The 19,253-nt window shown below is 40.6% G+C and overlaps 1 protein-coding gene across 1 annotated transcript; it reads left to right on the forward strand.

Moving 5' to 3' along the window:
• Positions 1-8,578: 8,578 nt before the first annotated feature.
• On the forward strand, positions 8,579-10,777 carry LOC103654850 (protein FAR1-RELATED SEQUENCE 5-like). The gene is made up of 7 exons (XM_020552362.2): positions 8,579-9,042; positions 9,123-9,390; positions 9,496-9,836; positions 9,912-9,977; positions 10,060-10,194; positions 10,266-10,437; positions 10,752-10,777. Exons 1-7 carry the CDS (start codon positions 8,782-8,784, stop codon positions 10,775-10,777), a joined length of 1,269 nt encoding a protein of 422 aa, XP_020407951.2. The 5' UTR covers positions 8,579-8,781.
• The last annotated feature ends 8,476 nt before the right edge of the window (positions 10,778-19,253 follow it).

Here is a 19,253-nt window from a genome sequence, read left to right on the forward strand (position 1 = left end):
TTAAATTTAGTCGCTATTGAATCGTAAATGTTAAATTTCTATGCGCAGCCGGACAATATTGATATAAGATTGATACCTAAAGTCGGTATGACATTTAGTAACGTGGACGAGGCGTATAATTTTTATAGTCAATATGCTTATGAGGTAGGATTTCCGTTGAAGAAATATAGGGAGCGGAAGAATTGTAAATGGTTGAACTGTTCAATGGAAGGAAAGAATGCTGAAAGGGTAGCTGGAAATCCAAGGATACGTAACACATGTTTGAAACGAACACAGTGCAAGGCTGGGATGAAACTTAAAAAAATCTACGATGATGCTAAAGAGAATGTTATTTCCGTTCGGATTGATCTGGTAAACTATGAGCATAATCATGAATTTTTGAAGAAAGATACAGAAAAAGGGCAATTGCAATGCAACAAAACACATGATCGTGAATATATGGAGTTCCTTAGTGCGATGCAAGAAAGCAGGATTCCACAACATTGCATTATGGATTTTGTTACAGAAATGCATGGTGGCCCAGAAAACGTTCCAATAACCGTGCAGGACATGAGTAACCTGTAAGTGTATTATGCATTGACAATAATTGTATTTTATATTACATAAACAATCGTAATGTGTTGAGATAGATATAGTGCATAATCATTACATTTTTTGACAGGAAAAAAGCATGGCAAAGGAAAAGAAATGCAAATGATGTGTCAAAGCTGTTATCTTTTTTTTTCATTATGCAAGAAAGATAATCCACAATTTTTTCAGACTTTCAACTGGACAAAGAAGGGAAAATTTTAAGCATATTTTGGTCCCATGCTAGCCAGCAAGCCGAGTACATTGATTTTGGTGATGTAGTTACATTTGATACTACACATATGTTGGGGACTTGTTCTCAAATGCTTCGGCTTAAGAACAAGGCAACACAGAAAATGTTAAACGGTAAGGTCCTTCGTCCTTCGAAGCATTATCTCCCTTAGGATATAATGATTTTCGGACGAAGGTTATGAAGGGTGCACCTTCATAAACTCAACATACAATGATGACAAATGAATCATATGAAATATGGAGGGTAACATAAACAATCATATATTATTATTAACTTATTTTTGCATTATTATTATAAAGAAATAGAAATGACATCAAATTACAAATGTACCTTCGGCTTGGAAGGAAATGAAAGTACAAGTGTGATGCAAAAGCAAGTGCCAAGTCAGCGTGAACAGTACGGGGGTACTGTTCATCTATTTATAGGCACGGGACACAACTCATATAAAATTACATCCATGCCCTTTACATTTGGTAGTAATTCTATAGTAATCCACCGAGGTCTGAATAGCCTTTTCATCTTTAAGTCGGTTTCCTTTTCTGCTACCACGCCGAAGCTTTCCCGCTCACATCTTCGGTACTGTATCAACCTTCGTATTATTTTGGGCTTCTCCTACTGTGACATCGACTCGAGTCCAAAGATACCTGTTCACACATTATACTCCAGAGACACTGTTAAATCCTGTTTTGAGGACCTTCGGAAGCCGAAGGCCCCCAACAGTAGCCCCTCGCAATATTAATTTGTTAAAATAATAAATTTAGATTGCGACATGGACGAAGGCTTTAAGCCGAAGGTCCGAAAAAACACCTTCCCTTTGCTAGAATAGCAACATTCACTGACAGGCGGGGTCTTTCAATTTTCAACGTACTGGGCGTATAAATAAGGGCATACCGTGAGCTCATTTGGTACGCTTTTTGCCATCTGCTCTCGCTCACTCAATTTTTAGCTCTTGCGCACCAAGATTTGCTTAGCTTTTTAAGTTTTGAAGCTTCGGTGTTGAAAACAGTTTTTTAGTGTCTCCGAAGATGTCTGAAGATAAGAAGGCTGCTGCCGAGATGAAGCTGAGTCTCTCTGAAGAGAAGAATCTGGGGTTTCTTATAGCAATGTCGAAGACCAATACAGAAAAAATCACCAAAGAGATTTTAGAAGGTTTGTCCGAAGATACTGATGACAGCGATAGTTATGATGTGGATAGTGGTGGTGAAGACTCCGAAGATCGCCCTTGGCGACCAAGCCATGCGGTTTTCGGCAAATCAAGTATCAAAGAAAATCATCTTGTCAACATGAGAGGAAGATATTTCCGGGACTTGTCCGTTGTGAGGGCCGACGAAGGGGAAAAGACTTGTCCGAACCCTGAAGAAAATGAAGTCGTAGTGTACCGAAGCTTTTTGAAAGCTGGACTTCGATTTCCCCTGAGCAACTTTGTCGTAGAAGTGCTGAAAATATTTGAAGTCTATCTTCACCAGCTTACCCCCGAAGCAATCATAAGGCTGAATATCTTCGTGTGGGCCGTGAGAAGCCAAGGTCTGGAACCTGATGCAAAAAGTTTCTGCAACATACACGAATTATCATACGAGACAAAACCTTGGGGTAAGGAACATTATCATAATAATTTTGGCTGCTACAGTTTTGTTTCTCGGTCTGGGTCAAGCTGTCCTGTGCCAACCTTTCGGAAGAGATGGCCCGGCGACTGGATGACAGAATGGTTTTATGTGAAGAATGATCTGAAAATACGGGAAAATATTAAAGGTATAATCATGCGCCCTATTTGGCAAAGCTTCGGCCTGCGGAGGCCGAAGGTTGAAATGAATGAAGCTGCCGAAGAATGCCAGAGAGCCTTCGGAGTTATTTGTTCTTTTATTGGAACGAGAGATTTGGTCCAAGAGCATATTGCCTTCAGAGTATGGCCACTTGCGGAAAAATGGGAAATGTCGCAAGAGACCATAAAGGAGGCTGACGAAGGTGGACTTATCAGGCTGAAGTATACTTTCAAGTTCGGAGATAAATTCGTTGAGCCAGATGATGACTGGCTAAAAAGCATTGAAAATTTAAGTGATGAACTACTTGGGGCTTACTCGAAGGCCGAAGATACTGCATTGTCAGCAGCCTTCGGAGGCCGGAAAAAGAAAAGACTGAACCGAGTGTTTGACGCAATCGGGTTCGTCTACCCTGACTATCGTTATCCCACTCGGGGGCAGAAAAGAAAAGGTACGACCTCTGCGAAAGAAGAAGCTGCAGCTGCTCCTAGTGAGCCAGCACCGAAAAGAAAAAGGATAAAGGTCCTTACACATCGGCCACGTTATATTGAACCAGCCTCGGTGCCTGAGTTCACCGGAGAGACCTCTTCGACCACCAAGGCTAAAGAGCCGACCTTGCTGGCAGAAGTCGCGGAAATGGCCGAAGCGCCACCAAGAACAGAATTGGAAGAACCAAAGATTCTGTTACTAGAAACCAAAGAGATGGCCGAAGCGCCATCGACAGAAAAAATGGAAGAAGCAAAAGGATCGACCGAGGGATCAAAAATATCAGAAGTTTTAAGTCCTTCAGCAAATGTCGAGACAATAAAAAACCAAAAGGGGCCAGCGGTAACTCCGAAAATAAAAAGAATGGCCAATGTGCTAGATGTTCTGGAGACAATTAAGTCCTCAAGCACAACTCCGAAGAAGACTGTTGAAACTTCCGAAGCGAAAACTGAAATTTTCGATACTAAGGCTCCAGAGCAAGAAACTGAAGCTGAAGCTGGGCCCTCAGAGCCTACGAAGGTAAAATCCTTGGAAACCGAGGAAGAAAAAATGACGAAGCCAATTCTTGTTGAAGAAATCAGTGCTATTGCCCCCGAAGCATCCCCCAAAGTCCTTGATTATATTGTTCGACATGCTTCGGGGAAAAAATTATCAGAAAAAGAAAGGCAAGAGGCTCAGCTTTATGCCCAAAAACTGAAGTATCCAAAGGGGGCGTTAATATTCAACGGCAGCGGAGAAGAAGACTTCTTGTATTGTCTCCCTGACAGCAAGGAGATTGCTGTCTGTCGAGAGATGAGCAAGAGCTTCGGATTCCCAACACTAGAAGACGGGCTCTCAGTGTTGTCGAAAAACGAACTGGACGACAGCCTGGCATACAATAGCTTAAAGGTACAAAAAATGAGATATTTGTATTTATTTTTTTTCTTGAGACCAAAATTTTTCATTTGCTTAAATTTATTGACGCACACACATTTTTCTTTGCAGGGCCTTATACTTAGCAATGCCCTCAGGGCCCAAAAAGATGCCGAAGACGAAGGATGCGCTATAGCCCTGAGCAACCTTCGTTCCGAAGTAATTGAACTAAGGAACGAAGGTCTTGAAAAAGATAAAATATTACATTCATTGATAAATAGAATAAAAGAAGACGAAACTACTTTTAAAGGTCAAGCTGAAGCTCAGAAGCGTGAAATTGAAGATCTTCGAAAACAACTGGCCAGGGCTAAAGAGGAACGCATACTTGAAGAAACGAAGCGAGAACTTAGCGACCAATGGACAAATCATTTAGAAGGAACTGTTGAAGAGCTTCGTTCGTCCAAGAAAAGATGCTATGATAAATCTATGGAGTGTGTTAAGAAGATGAAAGCTAGCTTCGCCAGCGTCGGCGCATTCTCAAGCGAAGAAAACTTTACAAGAGGCAACCCCGAAGGTCCCATCGAATGGATCAATCACGAAACTGAGGCCTTTGAGGAAATTTTAAATAGCCGCGGAGACATATGTGCTTTCTCGGGTGCCAGGGGGATTGCTACCATTTTGGAGAAAAAGGGCTGCGAGCATGTAAAGATTCTAGCGCAATCCGAAGCTACTTTGTCCTTCGAAGATGCAAGAGATCCTTCAGCCGAAGCCAGCATGGTTGGAGGAAAATTTTTCACCGATGTCTGGGATAATGGTGGTCGAGAAATGACCCGAGAAATTATCCAAAAAAGCGAAAAGGGCATTCACGATGCTAGAGAAGTAGCAAAGGCTGCTGAGAAAAGCGCAGAGTCCGAAGGGCAAATAGGTATTAACTAATGGTTTTTGTTGTGTTGTAATTTTTAGTTTTAAACTTCGTTCGCAATTTGTAATAGCAATGTAGCCGTATCCTGTCCTCCTTCAGATCCTACTAAAGCGTCTCCGGGCCTTCACCCGAAAGGAGACGACGAAATTAAAAAGATGGCTGAAGCTATCATGGATGAAGTTGTTAATCGGCTCCTGAACGAAGCTGCGGAAGTTGTACTGAGAGAAGATTAAGTACTATTGTAAAAACTTCTGAAATGTACTATATGTAACATCTTGTAACCCTGAATGTAATATGCTTGTTTTTATGGTTCAATTCTTTACGATGCATGAAATTTTACATACGTACCGTTTTCGAGTCTTTGACGAAAAAACACCTTCCCTTCTTTTCATGCTTCGTGAAGAAGAATTTTTATTTATCACAACAATATCCGTAGTGTTTTGATGAAGAATATCCAAGCTTCGTGAAGATATTTTCCGAAGCTACACTTCCGAAGATCAATAGTGTATCTCCTTGTGACTTAGCATGATTTTCCCCGTTTTCAAAATATTCTTCTGAAGATCGATATTGTGTCCCCTTCTTGTGCCATATGCAGCATGATGTATGATGCTTATGTCATGCGAAATGATGTGATGATGTTATGCTATGTAATAAAACACATAATCTTTTTAAATCAGCGTTGACTTTTCGCTGTAAGCCTCCCTTAGGAGCTTCTTCGCCTTTTACTTCAGCGGAATCAGCGTTTATTTTTCGCTGTAAGCCTCCCTTAGGAGCTTCTTCGCCTTTTACTTTCAGCGGTATTCGCGTTGACTTTTCGCGCTTCGCCTTTTACTTAGGCGGTATCAACGTTTATTTTTCGCTGTAAGCTCTGCATTCCCTTTGGAACGACTTTGGAGCAGAAAACTTACACTGCGCTCCCTTTGGAACGGCTTTTTGTAACTTCATCAAACTTACTCTGCATTCCTTAGAACGACTTTTTGTTGCTTCGAAGAATTCATACCGTGTCTTTTTAAAATAATTTTTTGATAATTCGAAGGTCCTCCTTGCTATTGCAAATCTTCAAGGTCCGACAACTTAAACCTGTGGAGAAGATATATTTTCCTTATGGCAGACAACAAAACTATTACTTGAAATTTAGAAAGTGTCCTTTATTACACAGAAAATAAAACTGAAATGAAGAAAACTGCTATCAAAATAGGATATTTGTCAATAGATGTGCTTCGACTCTGGCACAGTGCTATTGACTGTACGAGCTTTGGATTGTTCTCTGAAGTCCCTTTGGTGTGGAGCATATTGGCTCCCTTCTGGCTGTTGGCCTTGTTGCAGCGGTGGTGGAGGCGGAGGTTGTTGCCAGGAAGCTTGAGGTTGACTTGCCGAAGCAACAGAAACTGCAGGGTGGTTGCCTACATATTCTGGGATGTAAGGCGAATGATACGAAGCAGTGTGCATGACCTGCTTCGGCTGAGCCTGTTGTGCTGCAGCTTCGGCTATTTCCTTTTGCTTCTGGATGGTAACATGGCACATCCTGGTGGTATGGCCCTTATTCTCACCACAGAACAAGCAAAAAATTCTTCTTGGTTGATCTCCAAATCTTCCGCCGAAGCCCCTGGCGCCTCTGCCTCTTGGAGCTGGCGGTCGGAAGGAGCTTTGTTGTTGCCCCGAAGCCTGTGAGGAGCACTGTGGCCTTTGCTGCTGGCTCCCCCTATCATCATTTTGAGTAGAGTTGTGAATTGACCTAACGTGCCTCGGATAGAATCTTCCTCCGAAGCCCCTGGTCATTTCAGAAAACCTGAAAGCCTCCTCCCTTCTTTGACGAAAATCATTATCGGCCCGAATATACTCGTCCATCTTCTGAAGCAGCTTCTCCAAAGTTTGAGGAGGCTTCCTAGCAAAGTACTGAGCTGAAGGTCCTGGCCGAAGCCCCTTAATCATGGCCTCAATGACAATTTCGTTGGGCACTGTTGGTGCCTGTGCCCTTAAACGCAAGAACCTCCGGACATACGCCTGAAGGTATTCTTCGTGATCCTGGGTGCACTGGAATAGAGCTTGAGCAGTGACCGTCTTCGTCTGAAACCCTTGGAAGCTGGTTAACAACAAGTCCTTCAGCTTTTGCCATGAAGTGATTGTTCCTGGTCGAAGGGAGGAATACTAGGTTTGAGCAACACTCCTAACAGCCATAACAAAAGATTTTGCCATGACTGCAGTATTGCCACCATACGAAGATACTGTTGCTTCGTAGCTCATCAGAAACTGCTTCGGGTCTGAATGGCCGTCGAATATGGGAAGCTGAGGCGGCTTGTAGGATGAAGGCCAAGGTGTAGCCTGCAGCTCAGCGGACAGAGGAGAAGCATCATCAAAAGCAAAATTTCCATGATGGAAATTGTCATACCAGTCATCTTCGTTGAGGAAACCCTCCTGATGAAGGTCTTAGTGCTGAGGCCTTCGGTTTGGCTCATCCTGGGTAAGATGACGAACTTCTTCAGAGGCTTCGTCTATCTGCCTTTGCAGTTCAGCTAGCCTGGCCATCTTTTCCTTCTTCCTCTGCACCTGTTGATGAAGCATCTCCATGTCTCTGATTTCTTGGTCTAGCTCATCCTCTAGCGGTGTCGGGCTGACAGCCTTCCTCTTCTTGCTTCGGGCCTCCCGAAGGGAGACAGTCTCCTGATTGGGGTCCAGCGGTTGCAGGGCTGCAGCCCCAGTTGCTGAAGCTTTCTTCGGCGCCATAGCGAAGGTTTATGATCGCCGAAGGTATTTAAAAACTCAAAGAGTGGAAGTGAGTTCACCGGAGGTGGGCGCCAATGTTGGGGACTTGTTCTCAAATGCTTCGGCTTAAGAACAAGGCAACACAGAAAATGTTAAACGGTAAGGTCCTTCGTCCTTCGAAGCATTATCTCCCTTAGGATATAATGATTTTCGGACGAAGGTTATGAAGGGTGCACCTTCATAAACTCAACATACAATGATGACAAATGAATCATATGAAATATGGAGGGTAACATAAACAATCATATATTATTATTAACTTATTTTTGCATTATTATTATAAAGAAATAGAAATGACATCAAATTACAAATGTACCTTCGGCTTGGAAGGAAATGAAAGTACAAGTGTGATGCAAAAGCAAGTGCCAAGTCAGCGTGAACAGTACGGGGGTACTATTCATCTATTTATAGGCACGGGACACAACTCATATAAAATTACATCCATGCCCTTTACATTTGGTAGTAATTCTATAGTAATCCACCGAGGTCTGAATAGCCTTTTCATCTTTAAGTCGGTTTCCTTTTCTGCTACCACGCCGAAGCTTTCCCGCTCACATCTTCGGTACTGTATCAACCTTCGTATTATTTTGGGCTTCTCCTACTGTGATATCGACTCGAGTCCGAAGATACCTGTTCACACATTATACTCCAGAGACACTGTTAAATCCTGTTTTGAGGACCTTCGGAAGCCGAAGGCCCCCAACAACATAAGACTAATATGTACGATAAGCCATTAGGCATGTTTGTTGGCTCGAACCACCACCTACAATGCACAATATTTGGGTTTGCTTTACTAGGAGACGAGACAGTTGATACATTCGAGTGGGTCTTCAATACGTTCAAAACATGCATGGGATGTGACGGACCACGAGTGATGTTGACAGGTATGTTGTAATAAAATGGCTCGTAATTATTATGGCACGTACTATATGATATCATATTGGCTTGCATGATGTTATGTAAATTTATCTATTTCAGATCAAGACCCTGCCATGCCAATCGCACTTGGCAGAGTATTCCCAAACACAATACATCGATTGTGTTTGTGGCATGTGCAAAACAGGTATATGCCCCACTTGAATGAATTATATGCAAGATTTGAGGACATGGATTTCAAAACAAGGTTCCAATCTATAATACATCATCCATTGAATGAAATGGAGTTCGAGGCTGCCTAGCAAATGATGCTTGATGATTTCCAACTACACGAGAACAACACCCTTGCCAGATTATATGAAATACGCAAAGATTGGGTACCTGCATTTTTCAAAGGAGACTATTGTGGTCTTATGGTCTCTACACAACGAAGCGAGAGCATGAACAAGTTGGTGAAGAGTGCCCACGTGGATGCAAACACACCGCTTCATCAATTTGCAAAGCAAATGATGAAGCTCCTGCATAGTAGGAAGATGAAAGAGGCCAAAGAGGCACTAGGATGCATGGTAAGTGAAAAAAATAATAAACATATGTTTTATGCTATTAAAAACAAAACAGTATTAATACTATATTGTGTAATTTGCAGGGTCAAAAGGATACAACTACATTGTATATGTTTGAAATAAGAGTTGCAAGGGCATACACTAGAGCTGTGATGACAAGGTTTCAGGAGACAGTAAAATATGCAACTGCATACCGAATAGACCGTGATACAGAGGGTGAGGAACATGATTGGGTGGTGAAACATACTACAAGATCAAATAAAATTGTTTGGGGACAACACCAATTCAAGATAAGGGTTGATGTGGATGCCGGAAAGTATTCATGTGAGTGCAAGCATTGGGAGCATACAGGTATGTTATACTAAACGATTTTTTCTATATAAAATTATAAATTATTACGAATACATAGCTGTTTGCGATTAATATATGACATAATGTATGTTTAATCAATTATAGGTCTATTTTGTGTTCATCTTGTACGCGCTTTCATGCATCTACAAATTGAAAGGATCCCGAGTGAGTATATTTTGCAACGATACACATACTCCGCGCATCAAGATGTGGCTTTTTCAAGAGACGATAGGAATTTGAAAGGAAAAGATGGAGAAACTAGATCATATAGACAGAAGATGTTGCTTAAAAAAGCAATGAAAGTAGTACACCATGCGAGTCTGTCTAAAGCTGGGAATGATAAAGCCCTAGAGATGATGGACGAATTATTAGGGTTATTGATGCGTGTGGAGCCTGATATAGGTACTGGTGAGAGTTGTGGCACAAGTGTTTGCGATGACATCCAGGTACGCACCTCGTGATGTTATGAATTTTGCATAATTACTTGTCGATAATGATCCATGATTGTAATGATGATATAGGTCGAAGCGTATGAAACAGAAGAAATGGCTATAGACAACTTACGCAAATTAGATGATGGGAACGAGGTATGGAACAAATCTTTATAATGTATTACATATACTGCTCTATAAGATTTGTGTCTTCACTGGACTTTGTATTTTTTCACAGGAAATTTTAATGGGCTCTAATACAAATGAATGCAATACTAAGGATGATCAATGTAATATGCAGATATTAACATTGGAACATAACACTGACATTCGGCTGGTTGATAGTACTTCTATGGATGTGGAAGCTAGAAAGGTGAAAACATTGCTACAATATATGATGACATACGTGAATATAAAATCTGACTTGATATCTTTGTTTTGTAGAAACTGGAATTTCATATGGAAGGTGTAAACTTAGCAAGACCAGATAAGGCCAAGCCTAAGGGAAGAACAATCAAAAGTAGTGAGCAACAAGTTTTAAAATTGGGTGCGAAAGGAGCTAAGAAGATGAGCAGGAAATGCCAGAAATGTGGCATAGCTGATGGTCACAACAGCCGTACGTGTTTAACTGTCGAGGATAATAGGGTTCGATTGGCTAACCTATCTAGACGTAAGCGAGGACGGCCTCCTGGTTCAAGGAACAAAATCATAGCTGCAGCCCCGCAATGGAATGAGACATCAACGTCGAAAAAACGAACGGTGGATGTAGGAGATGATGATTCATCTGGTAGAGAGTAGAAGACCATAAGATACAAATATTTCCTTGTGTAAATGTGATTCATGTGTTCATTTGACAAATTCCAGAAAGTATCATAAATATACTTGCAAACTGGCATAAACGTATGTGTAATTTGTCATAAGCTTTAACAGGTATGCAGCAAACTGACTGTACATAGACTTAGCATAGATATATGTGAAAAAATGCATAACTCTGCGTTGTGTAATGCATAAGATGGTTAGCCTGTGAACCATGACTGTACAAAAAATGACCCTGTTTGCAGTATATAACTCTGATAATGTATATAATAATGTATTGGCATATAATGATGAATATTGTATCATAAGTGTATGGACAAACATGCATAAGACTGACAATAATTATATCGTAAACTTCGGACAAAAAACATGCATACTTCGAGGTTATTGACATAACAATATTGTACAGGAACCTGGCAGAATCAAATGCAAGAAACACACATTACTATCAAACACAGTTTGGTACAATATTCCAGTTTAGAAATTAGCTGATCCCTAAAGTTGTCATTGACATAAACTAAGAAACGTCTACGGACTTTGCCCATAATATACACACATGACTGATCTGAAGTTTAGGGAACCATTGTATACAAAATTTATTACATGACCAAACTAAACTACATCCTTTAGACCTTGAATCTTTGGATGTCTTGGAGCAGCGATAATGCTTTGTTCTTCGGGTGGAATGTGATATAATGCAGCGCAAGAGACAGTATCTCACTGGTGTTGCCCTGCAATACAAAAACACTGAGTTAGTTATACCTCTATTCCATATGTTGCCTTGTGCCAACTATAGAATTAACTGGTAAATTTGTACGTACTGCTTCTATGTCTGACCGCAAAGATCCTTCGTCGCATTGATAAAATAGAATGAAACCCATGACATAAAACCCATAGTCATTGGATCCAGCTGCCATGTTAGGACAATCTGGGCACAAGTCAATTGTGAAGTTACCAAACTTGGGAAAGCATGTCCTGGGCCGTACATGTTGTATTGCGTTGTTTAATCTGCTCATAATAACCTTAGCCCATGGTAACTTTCTGCCACCTGAGCCCAAATGTGCAAAATGATAGTCCTTCCATGTAGTTCCACCAAGTGTTGGTCCATATGGGTTGGAATCTAAAATATGAATGCACTTCTTGACCTTGTTGACAACATACAATGTCCAATGCCCCCTGCTTACCATGGGGACCATGATCTGACCGTGTAAAAAAAGCATAAAATTAACAGGGTAACTTACAAAAGCATAACAATGTGATATGTTCCATTTAAAAGAAATTATGTTTGGATTATGAAATACGATTGTTACCGCTTTGCATTGGTCCAATTCATCTGTCTCAGGCAATGAATTGTCTAGAAGTGTGTGGAGTACAGATTCATCAAAAGGTTGAGGGTTGCGACTGTGTCGTTCCTGTTCCTCAAAGTTGAGTAGTGACTGCAATAAACGATATAAATGGAGTGAGTGTACTTGGGTTCATCTAATTTGTATATGAAAATGGTGTATGTAAGTTACGATAGTTTACCCCAACATTAACATCAAGAATCAAACTGTTCGAACTCATGGAAGTCTGCTGATTTTTTGCATCATCAATAACACATTGGATGAAACACTGCATGAATACATTGTCGAGACACTTCCCATCGGCAAAAGATTCATATATGTCAGAACATGTCGCTGAATATTCACCATGATCTATTATGGTCCTGGTGAATTTTTTATATCAATTAGAGAGGTCGCGTAAAACTACCAGCATATAAACAGATTTAGATTTAGTATGAACTTCATACCTGCCGGTGTCAGATTGCAGACCACACAAATATTCGCGTAGAGCTAACACAGTTTGCATCTCCGAATCAAGAGAAGTCTGGCCAACCTGTGGAGTGTTTGTAGCTGGATCGGTTTCAACATAAACCTAAAAATATATATGAAAATATACATAAAATCTGTGAACAATTTTGACAACTATAAAGAAAATGAAAATTACTGAGCTAACATTACTGATACAGATCAAGAGACAGAAATATTCTTGCAAACTGCATAAATGTATGTGTAATTTATCATAGGCAGCTAACAGTTATGTAAAAACTGTATGCACATCTACTTAGCATACATGTATGTGTAAATATGCATAACACTGATTTGTATGATGCATAACCTATTTAGACTGTGAAGCATGACTGTACAAAATCTGTGAACAGTTGAAAACTACAAAGAAAATGTAAATTACTGAGCTGACATGTTCAGATGGAGTCTGATCAAAGCATGGCCCACTGTCAGGCAAGTCTGTTTCTGCCGCTTGTTGTACGCCGCCAGTAGACTAACAATGATGGTATAAATGGATTACAAATTTAGTAAACTGCTAATGAGAATATAGAAAAACCACGAGGGGGTTTAATCCTACCTTGATTTGCGGAGTCGCATCAAATATCGGCGCGTCAGGATCCATGTGTGGTGTTGCTTTAGGAGTGACGTTTGTATTGGTCGGCATGTTCTTGCCACCGTCACCATGTTTACCCTGAAAAATTGTAATGGTTATATGCTATTTACATAAAACGATGAATACAACCCTTTAATGAAAAAATACAATTAATAAGAAAAATATTACCACTGAGGTTGTAGGTGTTTTGTTCTGTTTCGTTATATTTGTATGAACCAGTGGATCAATATCAGCTTCATCGGGGAAACTTTCTAATAGTACACGAATATGTTGTTGCCTTAACAGTAATTCATGTACCTGTGTGTCTGTAAACTGCGTATCCTGCTGAGAAACTGGAGTAGACATATCGGGTACAGTTGGGGGGCCGGACACGTACATCCTTCTGTACGTGTCATGTAAACAAAAAAACATTGTTTAAAATAATGGCATCAAAACGATATCGATATATGATTGCATAACTTTTTTATATTGACGTAAATACATTAAACTGACTAACCAGCTGTCTGGGGAAGAATATCATCTGATTTTGATGTGGTTTTCTGCACATCATAAGCATCTTCGTTGTCACCCGCCTCAGCCCGGAGGACCTCATCAATTAACTCGCCAAAAACATCAGATAGATTGTATTGTTTCTCAATAATCTGCTGAAGAGTCTGTTTAATAACTGAACACGCCTTACCAACCTCCGCATCAAAATGTGACAGCTTCTCTATGAAACCCAGGCGGTGGCGGGATGGAAGCTGATTCAGCTTGCTTGATATCAAATCCCTGATGAGCGGGAGTTCGATGTGAATTGAGTGATGTCCAGATGGGTTAGGACGAGGTACATCAAAAGTGTTGGTCCTGGTCTTATGCTGTTGTAAATTGAAAATTATTAAGTAAATGTATAGCATATCACTGAATATTATGTTGAAATTCTATGACAAACAAATATATAAATAGAATCATGCCTTGAATTGTGCTTCAACGGGTGGTACAGTTGTGTAGCAGGTCTCTGAGGAGCTTCGGAACTAAAAAAGGCGTGAAAGATGGAGTAAAACTTATACAAACCTATTAAATTGATAAATGAGATTCATATGTTTAATGGAAAATGCAAAAAAAAAACATCACAAATATGCTTACAAACGGGCATAAAGGTATGTGAACGTTATCATATGCATGTAAAAAAATGATTGACACAAAAAAAATACCGAGCAATGTCCAAATGCTTCTTCTCCTTTGCGTATCTTGTCCTTGTCAGCTCTTGTCAGGGCTTGAATAATATTCCTATCAAAGTATTTGATTCGTGGTGTTCCACGTTTGTTCTGGGGTGCCGCTGAGTCATGCAAATGATCCAAATAATACAGCTGCAAAAGGCATAACATGAGTCATTAAAAGACATAACAAAAGCATAATCTACGTGTATATGAATTTTGCATACAAGATTATGGGTACATATAACAGACAAAAAAAGGATATGCTTACAAGAATAACGATGGAACATCCATAGATGGTTGTAGAAACGTTCGTAACGCTCCTAGTATGCCACTTCTTGGCAGCTTGGCATAAATCATTGAAAATAAGCTGGAACCAGTCCATCTGGTGGAAACGATCCATCTCCTCGGTTAAAAGAACCTCATGGTTTGTTATTCCCCAGCTGGCAGTAGGGAACAACAACCTATTGAACAATATCAAGAAAAAGCATCTGATGCTTAAATCATCGTCAGAACCTTTCCTCAAACGATCTTGAAGAGTTGTAACCCCAAAATCTTCTTTCGATAGACCAAGTTCAGCTCTTAAATTGTTGGCAGCAACAGCTTCATCGATGCCCAATGCAGTTCCTCCCCCAGCATTCGGTAACCCCAAAATTAGGTGCACCGTATCCTTTGTAATTTTCAGCTCCTTTCCAGGGCCAGCTCGAATTGTCATGTCATTGTGGTCGAGCTTTTCCATCAGCCAAGCTAAGTGTGATCTGCTGCCGAGTGCGTCCAGTCTCATATCAAGAATACTAGAAAATCCCCTACGTGCAATTGCTTGTTGTTGTCTGTCATTTAATATTTGTATGCTTACTAACACATCTTGGGGGTTGCATCTGACGTTAAGCCTCTGCTGAAAAAAATATATAAAATGAATATTGTAAACATTTACATCTGCATAATCGCAACACAATGTTTAACTTAGACATCAAGACAACATGATTTCACGCATAAAATGATATATTGCCATAGACATAAATCTCTAACCTGTCGGGGGGGCACTGCTTTCCTCCGCTTAGTGACTACCTTCTTCAAAACTTTCCCAGGGCTGTCGTCCAAGTTACGCTTCTTGGATAATGGCATAAAGTCATCATCCTCATCAGCAGCATGCCTTGTTTCGGGTCTAACAGTCCCCGCCGGAGCATGGCGTATGTCAACGCTGAAGCACTCCTGAGTAGACTGGATTATGATCCGTTTTGGATTGGAAGGAGGTCGGTCTACGTTCTTCATGTCTGATGTTCCTGCCAAATGAAACAACACATATACATAAAATACGTAAAGGATCATAAAAAAGATAAGCGCAAGTCAATTCAGTTCAGTTCATGACCATGCATTCCATTAGATCCCAACATATCATGCAGCATCACTACTAAATTGTAAATTGCATAATTGTATCAACAAAGCAGCATAACACAATATTGTAAATTGCATAAACTTGTTAGACTAACTTGATCAAAAAAATCTGCTCATATGCGACATCCAATTAATGTATAACCTGGTTATTTCGTGTGAGCTGGCCCAAATTGAACAGCAATATGTTTTATGGCATAATGTATTGATGTATGTATCATACTTCTGTCAACAAATCAGCATAAACAAAGTATTGTAAACTGCATAAACGTGTGATAGATTGCATAGTATACATTTGTGTCTCCATTTAACTATAAATTTATAATGAATCGGTATTTGATAAATCAAGCAATTGGCAAAATAATAATGTGAACTCTATTTACGATTCAGATTGTAAGAGTTAAAGGTTGATGGCTTACCGGAATGTGGATGGGCCTGGAGGGCGGCTGAACTCGAGACACCTCTGCAGGGGACAACCCAATGCGACGCGGGGTTGTGTCAAATGCGTTGGGGACTCGACGTTGGGGACGGAGCTCGCGACGGGGTAGGGGACTCGGCGTTCGGCCGCCGCGGTGGAGAAGATCGAGGTCTCGGTCTCTGCCGAGTAGAAGAACGCAGGGGCGGCACAACCGCCTCCGCGATTCCAGGTCCCTTGCCGGAGACGAAGAACAAGGCCACGGCGTGTATGCGGCGGAGAAGGCGAGTGCGGGTCTCTGCGGTGGTGAAGGAGAATGCGACGGCGGGGGAACTGCGGGGAGAATCCTAATGCTCACGGCGGCGATTAGTCTAGGGTTCACCGGGCGCGGAGGAGAAGCAGCATACGGCGGCGGATTTGGCTAGGGTTCGGCGGCAGCGATAGTTACGGGAGAGATGAGCTGAGAAAATGAAAGCTCGGTTCCTTGATTCGTGGGCCCGGTAGACGTAAGCTGCCCAGATTGCGGGGACACGATCTTTTCGTGGGCCCGGATGCCGCGAGACGTGCACACACCAAAAGAGTGTAAACGGTAACAAAATTGAGCATAACTCGTATTTATAATTGACGTAACTATGTATTACAGTCAACCAGTAAAGCGTGCGCGCCGGTCAGAGCACCTGGTCGGTTTTTGGTCAGGGCTTCCATTAGTTAGAGAGAGCCCAGGGCTCTAAATACTATATATATATACAGAGAGAGAGACGAACTAATGGAAGCCCAGGGCTTCCATTAGTATCGGGAAGCCCCAGCCAATTAGACGGAATCGGTCAGAGCGCAGGTTTGTTCGGCGGTTTATGGTCTGGTCGAACCACAGCGTAAATCATAAGACAAGAGATCGTAAACCCTTGTGTATTTTAGCGTAAAATGATATACGCGATAAAATCGCGAACGATAACCGAAGCCTTCCGAAAATATCACCCAGCATGCACGTAAGCAGAAACGCGAGGCATAAATATGTACATACAATTGCGTAACTGGTTGCATATACTTCAGTAAATATAAATCTGTTTCAACAAACCGCGATAAATTCTCTCGAGTTGTTATCACAAGTCCGACAATATCTCCTGGCATGCAGGAACAAACTTTATAGTACGTAATTGACCGAACTAAATAGCGTAAATAGTGTACACGGGATTGGTTAGCTCAGGGCATATAAAAAGGAACGTGGCGGCTGATTGTATTGCATTGTTTACAATGGATGACGGCAGAGAAGAAGAAGCAGGCGATGATAATTCTGCGTCATTGCACAGAGCTGCACCAGGTACATTTGCAATTGAATTATTACTTCAGTTCATAAAATAATTAGACAAATATGATGGCCGGCTTGCAGACACATGCAGTGGTCTACCAGCAGCGCCCACATCAAGAATTATATCTCCAAACTGTGGTGCGAGTCCACGGATAAATATAGTAACACCACCTGCAGAATTACGAGCGCCAGGGGTCAATGATGGCAATACAACAGTAATTGAAACAATGGTAGCAGCAAATCAAATGGTGCCTATGAGGACCATTAGTGATCATGAACAAGATACACCTAATATCCTCCGAAGTCATGTAAGTTATTTATATTTGGTTATGTCAATTATACAATTTAAATAACATTAAGACTGTAACTAATATAAAATTAATTGTATTTATGATTATGTTAATTCACAGCCTGAAAGTATTGATCCAACAATGGTGCCTAGGATCGGTATGACATTTGGAAATGTCGATGAGGCATACAATTTTTACAGTCGTTACGCATATGAGGTTGGTTTTCCACTTAAAAAGTATAGGGAGAGAAAGAACTGTAAGTGGTTAAATTGTTCAATGGAGGAATACAGAAAGGTTAGCTAGTAATCCTAGAATCCGTAATACATCATCGAGGAGAACACAATGCAAGGCTGGTTTGAAACTGAAAAAATCTATGATGACTCAAAAGAAAATATTGTAGCCGTAAGAATCGATCTGGTGCACTTAGAACATAATCATGAATTCATTAAGAAGGATACAGTAAAGAAACACCTACAATGCAACAAGACTCATGATCCTGAGTACATGGAGTTTCTCAGTTCAATGCAGCAAAGTAGAATCCCACAACACTGTATCATGGACTTCGTGTCTGAGATGCATGGTGGTCCAGAAAACGTACTAATTACAGCAAAGGACATTGCTAATTTGTAAGAATCATTTTCTTTATGTATCTATTATATAAATTTTAAAATCCATTTCAAGTTAATGAGTAATAATTATAAATTTTTGTTGAATATACAGGAAACAGGCAAAGCAACGAGAAAATAATGCCAATGATGTGTCTAAGCTTTTGGCTTTTTTCATTATGCAAAAGGGATAATCCACAATTTTTCTCTGATTTCCAGTTAGACAGCGAAGGAAAAATATTGAGTATTTTTTGGTCTCATGCTAGTCAGCAAGGAGAGTATGTTGATTTTGGGGATGCAGTTACCTTTGATACAACTCATAAGACTAATTTGTATGGAAAACCCCTAGGAATGTTTGTTGGTGCAAACCAACACCTACAATGCACAGTGTTTGGGTTCTCATTATTGGGAGATGAAACTGTTGAAACATTCGAGTGGGTATTTAATGCATTCAAGACATGCATGGGGACTGAAGGACCAAGAGTCATGTTGACAGGTATGATTTATGTAGATATAATGACTATAAACTCGAAGTACATGCAATATAAATTCAATATCTTGTGCGTATTTACAATGCATGTGAGTCTTGTTTTGTTATGTAACATACAATGTTTGCATAAAAATATGCATATAATAATGTCAGACAATGAATATTTACAGATCAAGATCCTGCAATGCCAGTGGCATTACGTCGGGTCTTCCCAAACACAGTCCACAGGTTGTGTCTATGGCATGTGCAAAATAGGTACATGCCATTTCTAAATGAGTTGTATGCACGATATGCTGAAGCGGATTTTAAGACAAAATTCCAGTCTATAGTACATCATCCATTGACTGAAATAGAGTTTGAGGCTGCATGGAAATTGTTGATTGATGAATTCAACCTGCATGAAGATGGAACACTTAGAAAATTATATGCAATGCGTAAGGAGTTGATACCTGTTTTTTTCAAACATGACTATTGTGGGCTTATGGT

This window comes from Zea mays, chromosome 4 (genome assembly GCF_902167145.1).
Source record: "Zea mays cultivar B73 chromosome 4, Zm-B73-REFERENCE-NAM-5.0, whole genome shotgun sequence".
NCBI classification, from domain to species: domain Eukaryota; kingdom Viridiplantae; phylum Streptophyta; class Magnoliopsida; order Poales; family Poaceae; genus Zea; species Zea mays.

What these genes read in the sequence shown, in the direction of transcription:
- LOC103654850 (XM_020552362.2), top strand. Translation starts at nt 8,782, where the DNA reads ATGATGCTTGATGATTTCCAACTACACGAGAACAACACCCTTGCCAGA. An exon ending in AAGAGGCACTAGGATGCATG is followed by an intron (nt 9,043 to 9,122) that starts GTAAGTGAAAAA and finishes TGTAATTTGCAG; the next exon opens with GGTCAAAAGGATACAACTAC. An exon ending in CAAGCATTGGGAGCATACAG is followed by an intron (nt 9,391 to 9,495) that starts GTATGTTATACT and finishes AATCAATTATAG; the next exon opens with GTCTATTTTGTGTTCATCTT.